This window comes from Ursus arctos, unplaced genomic scaffold (genome assembly GCF_023065955.2).
Source record: "Ursus arctos isolate Adak ecotype North America unplaced genomic scaffold, UrsArc2.0 scaffold_12, whole genome shotgun sequence".
NCBI lineage: Eukaryota > Metazoa > Chordata > Mammalia > Carnivora > Ursidae > Ursus > Ursus arctos.
The window spans coordinates 68,938,703-68,955,557 of record NW_026622786.1 but is presented as its reverse complement, the minus strand read 5'-3'; the positions used below and the strand labels follow the sequence as shown (position 1 = coordinate 68,955,557).

General features: G+C 55.6%; 2 protein-coding genes and 1 long non-coding RNA gene across 6 annotated transcripts in view; 1 reads left to right on the top strand and 2 right to left on the bottom strand.

Annotated features, from left to right (window-relative positions):
- LOC113254732 (uncharacterized) overlaps nucleotides 1-1,402 on the bottom strand; it is a 5,599-nt gene extending 4,197 nt beyond the window's left edge. For all 3 annotated transcript variants that reach the window (XR_003315937.4, XR_007190313.2, XR_008958847.1), the window contains exon 1: nucleotides 349-1,402. This is a non-coding gene — a long non-coding RNA (uncharacterized LOC113254732). The remainder of the gene's footprint in view (nucleotides 1-348) is intronic.
- TSPAN1 (tetraspanin 1) overlaps nucleotides 1-4,455 on the top strand; it is a 6,077-nt gene extending 1,622 nt beyond the window's left edge. The window contains exons 3-8 of one of the 2 annotated variants that reach the window (XM_057310680.1): nucleotides 1,471-1,677; nucleotides 1,889-1,963; nucleotides 2,077-2,175; nucleotides 2,260-2,415; nucleotides 2,496-2,579; nucleotides 2,767-4,455. In XM_057310680.1, coding sequence (XP_057166663.1) covers nucleotides 1,471-1,677; nucleotides 1,889-1,963; nucleotides 2,077-2,175; nucleotides 2,260-2,415; nucleotides 2,496-2,579; nucleotides 2,767-2,814 — 669 coding nt within the window. In that variant the 3' untranslated portion in view covers nucleotides 2,815-4,455. The remainder of the gene's footprint in view (nucleotides 1-1,470; nucleotides 1,678-1,888; nucleotides 1,964-2,076; nucleotides 2,176-2,259; nucleotides 2,416-2,495; nucleotides 2,580-2,766) is intronic. The other variant, XM_026498193.4, reaches the window with a different exon arrangement.
- Nucleotides 4,456-5,359: 904 nt separating this feature from the next.
- Nucleotides 5,360-15,004, bottom strand: POMGNT1 (protein O-linked mannose N-acetylglucosaminyltransferase 1 (beta 1,2-)). The gene is made up of 22 exons (XM_026498189.4): nucleotides 14,903-15,004; nucleotides 14,248-14,417; nucleotides 13,502-13,616; nucleotides 13,235-13,353; nucleotides 12,321-12,386; nucleotides 12,116-12,229; nucleotides 11,229-11,346; nucleotides 10,941-11,039; nucleotides 10,425-10,552; nucleotides 9,994-10,064; nucleotides 9,697-9,772; nucleotides 9,431-9,514; nucleotides 9,306-9,347; nucleotides 9,034-9,092; nucleotides 8,621-8,693; nucleotides 8,399-8,527; nucleotides 8,189-8,314; nucleotides 7,121-7,185; nucleotides 6,870-6,914; nucleotides 6,505-6,640; nucleotides 6,127-6,236; nucleotides 5,360-6,032 (listed from the first exon to the last, which is right to left on the bottom strand). The coding sequence occupies exons 2-22, from the start codon at nucleotides 14,365-14,367 to the stop codon at nucleotides 5,945-5,947; spliced, it is 1,983 nt and encodes a 660-aa protein (XP_026353974.1). The 5' UTR covers nucleotides 14,368-14,417; nucleotides 14,903-15,004; the 3' UTR covers nucleotides 5,360-5,944.
- Nucleotides 15,005-16,855: the final 1,851 nt, after the last annotated feature.

Sequence of the window (16,855 nt, the reverse complement as noted above, 5' to 3'; positions counted from 1 at the left end):
AGCTGAATGTGGATATTTGGAAGTCACATGACCACAAACGATCAGCAAAACCATGGGAGTGGGTAAAAGCACTCAGGCCGAGTGAATGCCGCAAAACACAACTTACAAGGAATATGTGGAGAAATGGCCACCAGGAAGCTGATAGAGAAAGCAACAAGAGGAAAACAAGTAGACCACGATCTCAGTGAGGTCAGGAGGGTGTGGTGCATGAAGTGTCCACCTGACTTAGCGCAGATGACGCCACTGACCTTGGAGCCACATTAGAGTGGCTTAGAGTGAGTGGAAGGTGAGGAGGTGGAGATGTGAAGTGGAGAGGGATTTGGAGAAATTGGGCTGCGGGCATCTTACCTCTCTGACTTCGATGTGGTGCATGCAGTTAGGTTTCTTTTGGCTTCGGGAAAGTAGCTTTTATCCATCTATCTGGAGAAGGCAGCAGGATCCCAGCAATATGGAGAGCAGGTGCTCTGGCCCGAGGGGGTTAAAGGCAAATCCGGTTTGGTTTCTGGCTTCTGTTGCTCAGGCTTCGCCAGGCTGGGCAAGGCAGGGCAGGTCTCAGGCTCCTTGAAATTTGACCCCGTAGGCTGGGAGCCCAGCTCTCTGTCCTTGGGCAAACATGCCTGGGATCCAGCCACAGTCGGCCATCTCACTCCTGGTTCTAGCCTCAGTTTCTGCAGCTGGGGACTGGGCATCAGGGTGGTATTGGGCTGATTCCTCCGCCGAGGCTCTGGCTCAGCAAGGCTTTGCTCTAGAGCTGTGGGATCTGGACCGTGTACCTCCTCCCCCACCTGGGCCTCTGGATTCCCTGAGGTTTGGGGTTGAGCCAGAGAGCCTCTAAAAGAAGCCTTGGCTGTACACCCCCTCTCGTGCCTCAGTTTTCCTGTTAGGCAAGGAGAGGTCTAGGTTAGATGAAGGGCAGGCCTGGAGTTTGATCCTGGAGAGGAGCCAAATGGGGCCCCAAGTTAGGTGTCCCTTCTCACCGAGTCCCTCTCCAGGGTTGGAAGCCGCTGTAAACCTCAGCCCCACCTCTGTTGCTATGGTGACTGTTGAGCCTGTTCCCGGCTTCCACCCCACTGTTTCACCTGTCCCAGGACAGAGGCGGGTCAGCTCAGCAAGGAAATGGGGTGGGGGAGGCCCCTGCTGGCCTCACCTGCTTGTCTTCACTCCCAGCTAAGCGGCAGGACCCTGACAGCAGTGAGGAAAAGTCTTGCCTTGCCCTCCCCCATCCTGTGGATATTTCTAGAACCCCCGATCCCATTTATATCTGCATTGGTGTGCAGCCTGGTGCTGGCTATGGGGAGCCCAGCTCCCATCCTTCTGGCTCTACAGAATGTTTTTCCTCCCTACAGGATGAGTTTTTAGACTCCTTAGCCAACAAAGGGAGAAATTTCTCGTTTTCCATCTTCCTGACTCAGCTGCGTGGTTAGGGGCTGCTTGCCCGCACCGTGTTAAGGCCTGCCTCTCTGTCCCCAGCTGTGTGGTGTCGCCCTGTTGGCCGTGGGCATCTGGGTGTCAATCGATGGGCCGTCCTTCCTGAAGATCTTCGGGCCGCTGTCGTCTAGCGCGATGCAGTTTGTCAACGTGGGCTACTTCCTCATCGCTGCTGGCGCTGTGCTCTTTGCGCTCGGTTTCCTGGGCTGCTACGGTGCTCAGACTGAGAACAAGTGTGCCCTCATGATGGTGTGTCACACCCGGCTCCACGGGCCCGTAACCGAGACCCAGGGTCCCCTCACCCTTGAATCCAGGCCCTGGGGATCCCCAAACCCTGCCCTGGACTCCCGGACCCTGAGCAGAGGGGGCCGCGGCCTCGTTTTACGGGGGGGTGGGTTACCACTAGTAAGGCATAAGGGACCGTCTCTCTCTCGAACTCAGACCTCTGTTCCCCCTTCAGTTCTTCTTGATTCTCCTCCTCATCTTCATCGCGGAGGTGGCAGCTGCTGTGGTCGCGCTGGTGTATACCACCATGGTGAGGAGGGGGGCGGGGAGGGGGAAAGATCGGGAAGAGCCCTGCAAGTGGGCTGTGGCCTGTGTGTGGCCACCTTCCCTACCAGGCCCTGAGCCCCGGCCTGCCCCACCCAGGCTGAGCACTTCCTGACGTTGCTGGTGGTGCCCGCCATCAAGCAAGACTACGGTTCCCAGAAGGACTTCACCCAAGTGTGGAACACCACCATGGCAGGGGTAAGGAGGGCTGGGGGAGATTTTGGAGTGGGGGAGGGGGAAGAAGCAAGGCCCCACTGACCACCCCTCCCTCCTCCTCTTCAGCTCAAGTGCTGTGGCTTCAACAACTACACGGATTTTGAGGGCTCTCCCTACTTCATGCAGAACCATACCTTTCCCCCGTCCTGTTGCTTCGACAATGGCAACGGCACAGCCACAGAACCCTGCACCGAGGAGAAGGCTAAGGACAAGATTGTAGAGGTGTGGTATGGAAGGTTGGGGGCTGCTTTAATGGCCTCGAAGCGCTGAATGACGGTGGCTGCTCTCTCCCCTCCCCCAAGGGTTGTTTCAGTCAGCTTCTGTATGATATCCGAACCAACGCAGTCACTGTGGGTGCTGTGGCAGCCGGAATTGGGGGCTTGGAGGTAAGGGGGTGAGGAGGTTGGGGCAGGACAACCCCACTGGACCAGGGTGCTTGACCCATCTCAGAGGCCTTGCTGGAGGAGACAGACTTCTAACAGAGCTTCGTGTAGGGTGTCTGGGAGGCAGGGGACTAAAGCGTAAGGGCCCCCGGATCACATCCCTCACCTCTGCCTGTTCCTTCCCCACCAGCTGGCTGCCATGATTGTGTCCATGTATCTGTACTGCAATCTGAAATAAGTCGGCTTCCGCCTCCACCACCGCTGCTGCCACCTAAGAGTGACTGGGGCGGGGACGGGATCCCACGGTGTCCAAGTGGGCTGGCCTCGCTGCTCTGGACTTGGGGCCAATAGGGGATCGCCGCCCTCAGGCTGTGCCTGACTTTTGCTTCCATGGGTGGGGTTGCGACCAGAACTTCTGAGGCAGCCAGTTCTCCTGCCCATACTTCCGGTCTGCCCCTTAAATCCTTGACACCCCCTCAGGCCCAGGGGTGCTCTTGGTGATCCCAGCAGCCCCCTGGGGGATGAGAGAAAGACACCCTATAGCGCAGGCACATGTAAAATCAGCGGGCACCGGGCGGAGATGGAGAAGGCACTTCAGAACTCATTACCCAATTAAAATGTCTCCATTCGGAACTCTTTCCGTGTATCCTTGGAGAGGCAGGCCCGCCTTGCCTCACCTGGCCTCAGATTCCTGAGGGGCTGGTGACTCACGAGGCCCCTGTAAAGGTCACAGAAGGGAAGTAGGGTGGAGGTAGGTGCCTATTTCTCCTTCACTTGGATTCCAGGCCTGGGAGGGAGCCCAACAGGGATGACCTAGAGAGCACTCGGGGCAGGACCTGGGGGCTGGGCCAGTCTGCCTTCCTGTGATGTGGGAAGACTTTGGCCTGAAACTACCCCCTCCTGGATGGGGGCAATGGACTGGAAAGCTATGAAAATAACAAGCCTGTGCCCAAGTGGGGGCGGAGAGACCAGAAATACTGCCAAGGCAATGGAAGAGGGTCACTTCTTAGGCTCTGGAAGTCCTCCAGAAGCTACCATCAGAGGATTCAAGCTGCCTACCCTTCTGACTCGGGTAAAGCCCCACACCTGTCCCTGCCTTGGGGATTTTAGAACGAACTTTGTTTATTCTTGGTCTTGGCTTGCCTCTGGGACTCTACAGATCTGATCTCTTATTTAATCTTAACCACCCCATGCTCCAGAAACTGGGCCTAGAAAGGCCAAGTGACTTGTTCCACATCCACAACCCGCCCTGAAGGGCTGAGCCTTGATTTGGGCTGCCTGACTCCAGAGCCTGGTGGGGTCCCGGCTGGCATGCAGTCAGATTTACTTGAAGGCCAGAAGATCCCATAGATCTGATTGCTGCTGAACCAGGACTGACAGCACTAAAACGAGGGAGGCTATGGCCAAATAACCCAGCCTGGCAGACCGTCCTCCCTTGCTTCCCGTTGACCCCTGATCCTTCCTCCCTGGCTTTTCTAGGGCAGCCCAGAACTATTTACCACCCCTTGCTGAGCCCAAGCAGGAACAACAACCAGGCCAGAGCCACACAAGTGCCCGAGGGCTAGTCTGAGGCCTCGATCAGGAGCCTGCTGGGGGGCCGGGCAGGGAGAGCAAGTCCCCACTAGTCCCTCTCCCCTCCTGTCACCACCTGACCATCTCTCACGCATCAGGTGCCCACACAGAGGCTGTCGGGGATGTTTGCCCAGGGCGGGTCTCCACCTCGTCATGGGCTCACTTCCCCTCAACCTGGCCCTTGCGGCACCTCAAGCACTATCTCTCTCTCCAGCAAACACTGAAGGCGTCGGGCTGGCGAGAAACGGTCAAAGCAACACACCACCTGTGCCACCTGTGCCATCGGGGAGCTGGGCTCCAGGCACCAGTGGGGGAGGGAGGGGTGGAGCTGGTGAAAGGGTGTGAGTTCTAGTCAGTTCCTGCCTCCCTGGGCAAGGCTCTATATAAGGAGCTCACCAGGCTCACCTTGAAAGGACTCTGGAGGCTGTCCCCTTCTCAGGAGGTGTGTTCTACACTCACCTTCCTGATCCTGAGTCCTGTACAGATCCCTTAAACGTCCTGCCCCCTGCCTTAGGCTTTCCCCTCCACTCCCTCCCGACAATCCCATTCATTTCCCGGTGCTTCTTCCGCTATCTAAGTTAGATCTTCCTCATCTCTTTGGATCACTGGCTGGGTGAGAAGCTGATGAAAATGATGGCTTTTCTCCAGAAAAATGCCTAGATATGGAATCTGCATACAAAGTGCCCTGAGGGCCACAGATCCTTGCTCCTATAACTCTGTCTGCAGCCCAGTCCTAGCCTCCTGAATAATGCCCGCCCGGTTCTGTCTCACCCACTTCCTTTCTGTCTCCACTAGACTCACCCGCTCTCCCATTGCCACCCCCACCCCCAAGTATCTCTTTTTGCTCTCCTGCTCCATCTTTGGGGACAGGTACCTGCCGAGACAAGCTAGGCAGGTTAACAGCTCCGTGGGGAAGGGGTTTGGGGTGGCTGCTGTAAGCTCAGCCCCATGTAGGGCGGGGCTAAGGTCAGGCTCAGTTGTCCTAAGGTGGAGCTTAGGGAAAAATCTTGGAGTTTGAGACTTGGGCATCCCCTGGTGGCCAAATGGCACCAAATGGAAGCTAAACCCTGTGGAGGACAGTAAGGAAAACTCCCTATCCATCACGACCATTATGTCTCCTACTTATCTATTTCTCTCTCTCTCTCTCTCTCACTCACACACCCGCCCACCTGACCCCCCTCACACACACACAATCATAAAACACACCCCCAGAGGTTTTCTCCTTTTTTAATCAATGACCACCTTATCCAGCTTTGGAAACCTGGACAAAGGGGAGGCTGAGAAGAGGCCTGGTTCCGTGTCTGAGGGTCTCTGAGTGAGTCTGCATCAGCGGGCGGGCCCCAGCAGGCCTGTCCATGGGTTGGGCACAGCAGGTTCCTGAGTAAGAGCCGGCCCCACCCTCAGGGCAGCACCCCAGCCAAGAAAGGAATCAAGGCCCTCCAGGCTTCAGCCTGTTCCCAAGGCCCTCAGGACAGTCAATAAATAGGTTAGATTCTGAGCCAGGCCTGGGATGAGGGAGTGTGCAAAGGGCAGGATCAGCTGCCCAGGGACCCCAGTGATTCCCAGGTACCATCCTGCCCCTTCCCAACAGGGAAGTAAATAAATAGACCTCCAACTCAGGTACAGGGGCGTTGGAGCAGGGGAAGACTCCCCTCTGAGTTAGTAATTAAGTCTCATGTTAAAAACAAGCCAGCCCCAACCCCTACCAGCGTCTACAAAATCCTACAGGATGGGGTGAAGGGCTAGCCTGCCTGGGGGTACACAGTACCCAGCCCTGCAGGGTCCTGGAGGAGGTCTCATGTCTGTTCTGCGGCTCCTGGGGCTCCCTCTTCCTTTGGGGGTGGCTCCAGGAAAATTGGGGTGATTGATGGTGGCTTCTTCACCCTGGGAATTTGAAAATGTATAGGGAAGAGGTTATAAGCTATGTCCACTAATCCCACTAGTCTCCCATTTCCCAGGGCAGAAAAGAATCACTCACGAGTAGGGGGAGGCTGGGACGCCCACCACCAGGAAGTGATTCTTCTTTCGAAACAATCTCCACAGGCCCCGGTGGTTGCCACGCACATCCAGGTCCCAGATATGGAGGCACTGGTAGATGGGGTAGGGGGGAGAGGCAGGGGTCAGAGAACTGTGGGGAGGGGGCATTGAGGACCCTTGGCCCAGACCCCACCCCTCCTCAGCAGTCTCCTTAATTTGCAAGATGTAGCATCTTCTAGAATATGGAATTGGACAAAAGGGTTGGAAGAGGGCTTCCCAGAGTACGAAGAGAAGGTTCTAAGGTAGAAGATTCCAGAAAAAAGGCTCCCTGTATCTGGTGGGGAGGAGTAAGCCTGGGGTGGGTGTGTTAGTGGGGCACCTTGGCAAGCTGGGTCCAGGTGGTGAAGTCATCATCTTTCTCCATTCGGATGAAGGCCACATAGGTGTGGCCCTCTGTGTCTGGCAGGAAAGAGTCTTCACATGGGTTCTTGCTGTGGTCCAGAACCTCAGCCTCACTGTAGCAGGGGGTAGGGGAGAAAGGCCAAGACAAAGCCTGCGTCACAGGTGTGTTACCCAAGGCCCTGTGCTTAGTTTAATGCTCTGCTATTGCTATCTTGAAATTCTTAATTTTTGAACAAGGTGCCTGATTTTCATTTTGCAGTGGGCCCCAAATTTATGGGGCCAAGACCCCCAGTATTTGCCTCCTCACGCCTTGCCATATATCCCTACTGCCAGAGGCCATACCTGAGCAGTCTGTGAATTTCCACTTCATAAGCTTCCTTCTTCAGACTGAAGGAGAAGGAAAAATAGGTCAGGGGAACGTGTCACCCTTTGGGTTCCAGGGGCAAGGCAAGGGATCACATGGGAATTGGGTGGCAGCAGGGCTGGGGTAAAAAAAAAAACAAAAAACAGGTCCCAGGGTTGGAAGGGAATACTGGGGATTGGTCACCAAGGCTCCTAGACATCCTCCCCTTTGCCCTGTCCCCAGCCCCCACCTGTCCACGTTCCTGAGCTGGACACCTGGAACCGTGTTGAACTTGTGCTTCTTGAAGTAGGCCTCCTGGAGTGGGCGTGAGGGTGGGCATCAGGTCTTCCACTGTCAGGCCCACACGGGCCCAGTGACCCACCACATATCCATAGGGACCACAGATGAAGTCCTGGACCCACAGAGGTCCCTCTAATAAGCACCCCCCCCCCAAGTCTTCCCCATTCTCTTCTTCGTAGCATCCTTGGCAGGCTCTTACTAGCTTTTGTTTGGGTTCCACTATTGCTGGAGAGCTCATGCCCACACTGGCAGCTCATGCTACCGACCCCTGAGCTAGTCCCTGTTCCCAGTGGCTGTCCTTGGGTCTGCTGTTGTAGGGCCACAGAAGCCAGAACGGGCCCTATAGGGTGAAAGGGTGAAAGGACAGGCTGCACTGAGAGGGAGGAAAGTGCTGTGACTAAGGTACTGACAGTGACCTCAGGTAAACCCTGCCCCTCTCTAGGAGATGACTGGGGTCTTGTATAAGCCAGCCTCTCAGGATCCTTCTGGCTTCTAGGAGTTTCCAAGCCACCCGTCTGTTCCTTTGGGCTGGGCTATCTCAAGGCATACTCTTGCTGTAACTGGGGAGTGGCCCTTTAGACACGGCCAGGTAAGGCATGGGGGCCTGGGGATGTCCCTGTTCACTTCAGGCGGAGGCTTGGGCGCCCACATTTGCAAGGACAGGGGAGGGCAGAGCTTGCAGGGCTATGTAAGTGCCTGGTGGCAGAAATACCCTCCCCACACCGACAGTCTGGTGCTAAGAATAGTAATAATAAAAATAATACCAGCTAACCCTTATATAATGCTTGTAGTTCAAAGCATTTTCCATATAGTAACTCATTTAAACCTCATCAGCTCAAAACCTTATGAGGTAGATGGGATTTTTATCCTCCGTTACAAATAAAGAAACTGAGGCAAAAGAGGATATGGAATTTCCCCCCCAGGTTAGCCAGTGGCAGAGCTGGACTGCTCGGGGTCCGTGTTCTTGCTCCGTCTACCATACCGTGCCCGCCTCCGCAACACCTTGCTTCCCACTCACGTGGAAGTAGCCGTTCATGTTGAGGCCAACGATGCCGAAGTGGTAGGATCGGGAAACATCAGGGATGATGCACTCTCGGCCTCGGCGTTGTTCGGGCATCCGCATCCACATGTCCCAGTCCCAGAGCTGGGGGCATGGAAGATGATGAAGGTGAAGAGGTTTGGAGCTGGTGGGGGACTCCAGCCCACTCCCCTTTCCCTGCCAGGGCACCTTTTCAGGTGTGGGCCACTTGGGCTCCAGCTCCTCCTTGTACAAGGACTTCCTGAGCACCCAGCCCAGCCCAGGCATGGTCTCCACACGGTACAGCAGCGCTGGGTCCTCAGCTGTGTGTTCATATCCCTGGGGATGGAGGGGGGCAGGGCGGGGCGTGGTAGAGGTCTTAGCTTGGTGCCGGTACCAATCCCGCAGCTGACCCCTGGCCCCTGGGCTTACCTGGTCATTCCAGGCAGAGATACAGTACAGGCTGTCATCCTCCTCCAGCAGGTGGATGGACTGGCTCAGGAAACTGAGAGAGGCAGGGTCCAAGGGTTCAGGGAAGGGCAAGGACAAATGCAGTCACACAGTGATGCTGGAAGAGCTGGAGATGGGACTCAGGAGTCACGCCTGCTTGTCCCGTCCCCCAGATCCCCAACATCTCCACCCATCCTTTCTACTCTACTCCAACCCCAACACCTGCCATCCTACCTTTCCTCAGGCTTTTCCCCCACTTTTGAGCTGACTTCTCCCACAAAGCTCTCCCAGACACCCCCTTCCCTTCTTCCCTGGAGAGCCAGTTAAGGAAAGAGGCCCAAGGCAGCGGACAGAGGCTGCATGGAGAAGCACTTATGGAGGGGCATTCCCCTCACCTGAAAAAATCCACAGCAATGTCCAGGTCCTCTTCCAGAACCACAGCAAACTTGGCTTCCTGCAGGGGAAGGGGGGACAGCATGACCCCAAGGGGGCCTTTTCCATCCTATGCCTCCTCCATCCCCATCTCACTTCTCAGGCAGCACTACCCCCATTTTCCAGATCAGGAAGCTGAGGCCCAGAGAGGAGAAGAGCTTGCTGTCTCATTAAGACCAGACTCTATACCATGTTTCCCCTCCCTAGGTCCAGGGGCTTTGTCCTTACTACTCACCGGAAACAGGTTGAAAGTGGCAGTGAGGCTGGCTTTGTAGTGCTGGGTGGGGAGTGGAAATAGGGCTCATGAGCTGGCGGACGGCAGGGTCAGCTGTGCCCCTTCCGTCCTTGCCTAGGAAGTACCTGAGACACACGGGCGTTCTTGATGCTGATGGGGGTGTGCTGGATGCCCCTCAGACCGAACAGTGCCACCACATCCATTGGCTCCTGGGGGGCATGGCTACTGGTCACCATGTGAACCACCTGCCCCCCGTCCACCCTGTAGGCTCCATCATGCCAAGCCGTTCACATTCCACAGCCTTTGCCTGGGCTGTCTCTCTTCTGATCGCTCTACTCCCCGCCCACGGCCCTGGGCTCTACTCTCCCCACATCCCCCAAACCCCACTCACCTCATAGTAGCCATCGATGAAAACTGTTATCATCTGGGGAGACACCCCCTGGGCTGACAGCAGAGAGCGCAGCATCCTGGGGAGCCCAGGGAGGGGTTAGGCCTCTCCATCCCAACTCAGGGCCCCCCTGTGCTTATAGATGGGCTCACATCCCCCCTGTTCACCCACCTAGAATGGGCCTAGAATCTGTTGCCTTTCCTCCCACCTCAAGAGTTCCTCCTGCAGGCCGATGAGCCGAGGTCCCCCGTGCTAAGCACCCACCCGTTCAGGGCTGGAACAGCCCACTCCCAGACTCACCTATACAAGTAATTGGGCCGGTTCCCTGCAATGACAGCCACAGGCACATTGAGGACCTTGTTGTCTGGGAGCTGAGGGAAAAACAGCTTTTAGCTCTTGCCTCTCTCCCTCTTGAAACCAGGATCCCCGCCTAGGGAAGAGTTCTTTGGGGAGAAGGCGACTCCAGAGTAGAGACGGAAATGGCAGAGGGTCTCCCTGTCCGGGCCCTTCCACACACTCAACCCAGCTCCAACTCTGGGCCTTTGTTCCCATGGCCTACCCTTCCCCCTATCCGCCCCCCTCCCCCTTCCCATCTTTCAGAGGTCAGGATAAATCCCCAGGTCCTGGTTCCCTCTCGGGCTGGGGTCTACAAAGCCCATCCTGGTTCTTTCCTAGATCCCCCTGCCAAGCTGAGGAGGAGTCCAAGCCTCACTGTCTGAGGCCCCACTCACTGGGTCAGGGCTGAACTCGATGGGTGTGGGGTCCTTGCAGCTGCACACACTCCCATAGCCCTCCACTTTGCTGCAGAAGCGCCGCCGGCGACGGTTCAGCTCCGTGTCTGCCCAGTGGCACTCTGCCTCTGACAGAGGGATGGGGTCAATGGGATGAGGCGTGGGGGCCGTGAGGCTAGTGTGGTTTACAGAGCCCCAGGAACCCAGTCAAGAAAATAAAGCTTAGGGTCACCTGGGTGGCTCAATCATTAAGCATCTGCCTTCGGCACAGGGCGTGATCCCGGTGTTCTGGGATCGAGCCCCACATCAGGCTCCTTTGCTGGGAGCCTGCTTCTCCCTCTCCCACTCCCCCTGCTTGTGTTCCCTCTCTCACTGCCTGTCTCTCTGTCAAATAAATTTTAAAAATCTTAAAAAAAAAAAAAAAAAAAAAGAAGATGATAAAGCTTAACAAATAGGCCCCAAATGCCCTCCTCCAGCCCAGGCACTGCCCTGAAGCCCAGCCCCCACTAACCCCACCTTCAGCTGAGCTCAGCGGCACATCTGTCTTCAGCAGGACTGGGTCGCCCCAGGAGGACAGGGCAGGTGACTTAGAGTGTTTCTCCCCAAGGACAGGACCTAGCAGGGGATAGGAATGAGGCACAATGTGGGCCCAGGCTCCAGTTTTAAAGCGTCTTCCCATCTCTCTGCCCACTTTTATCCAGCCCACCACTTCTGGCTCTTCTTTGACCCCGACCCCACTCCATTTCTTGGGGTTCTGCTCCTCCTGGCCAATACTATAGGGTGAATGGCCTATGGTGCTGGTACCTCCTTTGCGTCCCACGAAGGCCCAAGTGTCCCTCCAGCCCAGGGCAGGGCCGGCCTGGCTGCCCAGGCTCCTCAGCAGAGCCTTGGCTGTGTCCTTAAGGTGGAAGGAGCCCTCGTCCTGGGAGACCAGAGCAGACAGTCAGCCTGACCAGCATGGTTCTGGCAGACCTGGCTTCAAGGAGCACTCGCTCTGTGTCAGGCACCATGTGAAACCTTTTATTGTAACTTAGCTCATTCAACGATCAGGACGACCCTCTGAGCCTACTCTCCGTTCACAGATAAGAAAACTGAAGGCTTGGAGAGATTCTGAGAATCATCCAAGGCCACCAGGCTAATAAATCCTTCCTAGGATCCCACACAATGTGCACCTCCCTGTCCTCTTTTCCCACCCCTCCCCTCCCCTCCCCGAATCTGCTCCAGCTCCACCGGCACCCCTGCAGTTCCTCAAGCACACCAGTACCTTCCCACTTCGGGGCCTGCCCCTCGCCATTCTTAGCTAGAACTCTCTTCCTCCAGATATTCGCCTGGCCCTCGCCTTACTTCCCCAGCTTTCTGCTCGAATGTCACTTCCTGACAGAGAGCTTCCCTTTCTAAAATGCATCACCCATTACTTGGCTCCCTTGCCTTATTGTCTTAAGTTACTGTCTCCTGACATTATACAAGTATTGGGCTTTTTTGTTGTTGATCTTGCCCTGCGGAATGTAAGCTCCATAGAGGTTGCTTCCTGTTGTATCTCCAGCACCCAGAGTGGTGCCTGGCACACAGCAGGTGCTCAATAACTACTTGCTGAATACAAATGACAAGGCTAAGAACCTGTATTACCTTCCCCAGAGGCTCCTCCCACTATGCTTTATTAGGGGTAGAGAACCGAGGGCCGAGTCACTGACCTTGACAGTGCAGATGAGAACTCGGCCAGGGGCCACCATGTTGAGGAACAGCACCATGGCTTCATCCTCATGAGGTGAGTATGTGTCAAACACACGCTTCGCCATCACATGGCCCTGGCAGGGGACATACCTTTCATGAGTTAGCGTCACCAGCAAGGAGGGCTCAGCTTCAGCCCTCCAGGCCCCCCACCCCCTAGAACCTCACCGTAGCCTGGTTGAGAACGATGACATGGATGCCACGGCCCTGCTCTCGAGCCTCGTCCTCCAGCACCTACCGGGCGGCAGAGACCAAGTACAGCTCTTCACTCGGGCATTCAAGGTCTCTCTGTCTTATGGGAACTCCAAAAACCAGCTGCATGAAATCTCCCCTCCTGCCTGTGCTTCTGTGAACAGCTCTTTTCCGACCCGGCTTGAATGCCGCCTCTTCCGGAAAACCTCCTTAACTTACCCATCAAAAGAGATCAGATCTTTCTACAACCCTCCTCTCCACGGCTTTCAGGATCTTAGAGCCCTTGAACGTCTCTTCCTCATGCTGATAGATATCATAATCGACCAGATTGAGCCCCTCAAATGGAGCCAGGTCTGATTACCCCCTACATCCCCGTGCCCGAGACAAGGCTGAGGCCAAAGAAGGGACCAGAAAATAGTTATGAAATAAATCAATGAATTATCTGCCTACTACTGCTAATGATCACTTTTTAAAAAAGATTTTATTTATTTATTTGACAGAGAGAGAAAGAGAGTGCACAGACAGGGGGAGGGGCAGAGGGAGAAGCAGACTCCCCGCCGAGCAGGGAGCCCGATGCGGGGCTTGATCCCAGGACCCTGGGATCATAACCTTAGCCGAAGGCAGACACTTAACGACTGAGCCACCCAGGCGCCCTTAATGATCACTTTTGATAAGATCCCACTACATGTAACACCTTTCACATCCTTCTCACTTACTCCTGACAAGTAGAAATCATTAGTCCCAGCCTACAGAGAAGGAACCGAGGCCTCCAGAGCCACATACTCAAAGTGGCAGAGATGAGGTACCCACTCAGGCAGTGGATCCCAGAGCCAGGGGGCCACGCCCTGAGTAGAATACAGTGACACTACACCAGACACTGGCCCACTCACCGTGGTGCCATCCACGGCCACATATACTTTGCTGCGGCTTGAGTACACCTCCACATCCAGAACCCGTCGGGGACCACTGCCTCTGCGCCGTGAGGGCTCTAAGCGGCCCAGGGCCTCATCTGTGGGGGTGCGACAGGTTATGGAGATAGTCTCTCCAGCAGAGTCTCATCCGTGGATCTGCCTACTTTCTCAGCTGTGAGATCCTAGGGGACCCCCCCACCCCATCCTTCACCTCACCAGCCAATCCCATCCTCAGCCTGGCCCTACCATAGTCTTGCTCTGGCTCCGCGTCTCCATTGGCCTCGCTGATTGCTCGCCGCGTGTCCAGAATCAACTTGATGTTGACAATGACGGTCACCAGTAGGAAAAGCACTGCCCCTGTCTGAGGGGAGGGGTAGGGATGACTCAGGAGGGGTACCCCTCCAGATCACTGAGGGTCTTCCTGAAAGGAAGGCCCTGGCTGCAGTGAGGACACAGGGAGAGCCTGCGGCTTGTCTTTCCTCCCTCTATCCGCCCTGTTCTACTCCCCCAACCAGGGTCCAGTTTCAAGACCACCTCCTCCAGGGAACCACCCCTGACTCTTCTCTCTTCATCAGGCCCTCCCTACCCAGAGCTCCTGTATTCTTCCATTTGAGGCCCTGATTTCCTTGGTCCCCTCCACAATTAGTTTCCAGAGATGGAGCCAGTCCCAGAGAACAAAGCCGGGGATCAGAAGACCTGGGTCTTAGCTCTGACTGCCTGACAGGTGTGTGGCTCTGAGCAAAGTCTTCCTGATCAGGCTTCAGGTTTCTGTCAGAAGCCCAGGGGGTTGTACTTGGGTTCTGATTCCAGAACTCTGGGCCCAAGCCACCACCTCGTAGGGGCATGACACAAAGAGGTTTCCTCTCTAGGCACCTACTGCCTCTTTCCAGGGTTGGGAGCAGCCAAGGTAGGTCCCAGTGCCCACAGTCTAGGCTAGGGTAAAGCTGGGAGGGAGCCCGGCAGGGGAGGGGGGTGTTGGGACATCTCTATACCTGACAGAATCTCCGCAGGGCCCGCTGGTTGGTCAGTTTATACTTCCAGGTAAGATACCAGCTCCGCTTCTTCCGAGCCCCAAAGGGCTTGATGAGGGAGCTGGGCTTCCAGTCGTCCATGCCGGATTGGGGAGTCACCACTGTCCTGGCCAACCCATGCCTTCAGGAATCTGAGAGGACCAGAGGGTCACAGGGAGTAAGGTGTTCCTCCCAAAGTCTGATGTCTTTTGGGGAGACCAGGGAGGACCTCCCAGCAACTCTTCCCTGCAGACGTCCAGGCTGTGCGACCTGGGAAAAGTGGCTCAACTGCTCTGGAAAGGAACCCTTCAGAGGGGTCAGATCACCTGGAAACTCCCCTGGGGCTGGGCTAACTGGCAGAGCTGCCCGGGGTCCCCAGAGCAGAGGCCAAGTAATCGGCTCCCAAGGTTCAGCAGCCCCTAAAAGGACCTAGCCCCAGGCCTTCCTGGTCCTGGGGTGGGCAAAGGGCACAGATACCACCCCCCAACCGTAGCCCCCAATCCTCCACCCCCTTGCGCCCTCGCCCTCTCCTATCTGGCCCCGCTCTTCTCCTTCCTGGGCTCGGAGCCGCCTGAGGACTCGGGAGACCCGCCCCGGCCGCGCCACCCCTCCGGGACTCCCGCCCAGAAGGACTCACGGCTCAGGAGGCCCGGGCCCCGCTCGGGCCCCTCTCGGGCCCGCACTGCTCTGCCCGGCGCGCCGCGGCCTCCGCCTCCTCCATGCCGCTCGCGGCCCCGCCCCGGCCCGGCCCGGCCCGCCTCCCCGCTTCCGCCGCCGCCGCCGCGGGGTGAGAGGGCGGCGGGCGGCGCTTAGGGCGGCGGCGGCGGGGGTCGGCAGCCGCGAGTATGCGAGTACTCAGTCCCCCGGCAGCTTCGCAACCGGCGGGCGGGGTGGCTGCTGGGGGAGAGCGGCGCCCCCCCCGCCTTAGCCGTGGCCCCCAGCGTCATGGATGGCAAACCCGAGTCGAGTCGGAGTCCTAGAGCCTTGGAGGAGACCACTCGGGATGCCAGGGTCAGAGGGCCTACAGGCCTCGGACACAGCTACCCGCTTCCCTTGCTTGGGCAGGGCTGCACCCAGACCTGGGGTGTGCCTTTGGAGGCTAAGAGGAATTAAAAATCTGCTTCTACCACTACCCTAGACCTTGGGCAAGTCACTTCACTTCAAATGTCAGCCTGGATTCCCTAATCTGTGAAATGGAGGTATGCTTTCATGATGCTTAGTCGGTGCCAGTCACTCTTCCAAGCACTTTATTACACCAACTCATTTGATTCCACAACAACCCCATGAGATAGGTACTATTAGTAATGAGACCCAATGTCCCAAAGCTGGGAGAGCTAGAATTCAAACCGAGGTATCCCAGCTCCATTCCACTCTTAACCCCCCCACCCTATGCTGACGAGTGATACAGAGTTATCGTCAAAGTTCAATGAGATAATACATACAAAGCACTTAGCTTAACACAGCGGTTTGTTTTTTTTTTTTAAGATTTTATTTATTTATTTATTTATTTGACAGATGGAGACAGCCAGCGAGAGAGGGAGCACAAGCAGGGGGAGTGGGAGAGGAAGAAGCAGGCTCATAGCGGAGGAGCCTGATGTGGGGCTCGATCCCATAACGCCAGGATCACGCCCTGAGCCCAAGGCAGACGCTTAACGACTGCGCCACCTAGGCGCCCCAACGCAGTGGTTCTTAAACTTCAGTTTGCATCAGGGTCACTCGGAGGGTGTCTTAAATTACTGGGCCCCATTCTTAGAGCTTTTGATACAATAGTCTGGGGGAGAGCAGAATACTGCATTTTTAACAAGTTTCGAGATGATGGCTCTGCTTATTTGAAGTGAGTAGGTAGACAGGGAAGTTTTAAGCAGAGGAGTGATATAGTCCTATTAAAGAGAAACTTTACTGTTTCGTGGAGAATGTTTTAAAAGGAAATGGAGGAAGCCAGAAGACCAGTTAGATTTTCTTGAGCTCTCCATATTCCACCTGCTTCCTAAATGGTGGGATGGTATCACCCAAAATGTTAACATGGGTGATTTTTCCCTTTTTGGGGGGGGTGATTTTTCCTGATAGGTATGTATTACGAACAGTAGAAAACCCAACATATTTAATTAGCATTTGAAAAAGATGTCCCTCAGGGCTCCTCCCTGATCTTTTCTCTCAGTCTCTCTCTTTATGGAAGATCTTACCCACTCTCCTGACCTCTGTCACAGTCTAGATTTTTACACTCATATTTGCAGTCCTAACATTTCTCCAGAGCTCTAGGCTGACCTGTGTCCGACTGCCTGCTGGACATCTTCACAGGCCCCTCCAACTCAAAGCAACCCCTGCTGTGATCATCTCTTTCCACTCCTAGACCTGTCTTTGGGTTCCCTTCCTTTTTGAGTGGCATCAGACCAAACAGGTGAGAGTCACCCTTGAATCCTCTTCTCCAGCAACCAGTCCAGGTCTGTTTGCTCATCACTGTGTTCTCTATACCACACACACTGGCTAGCAAACAGTAGACTTTCCATAATATTTATTGGAATCGTTTGTTTTCTTGAATAAACATGAATGTTTCATGAATGACACTATAAGTAAATGAATGTAACCAGTC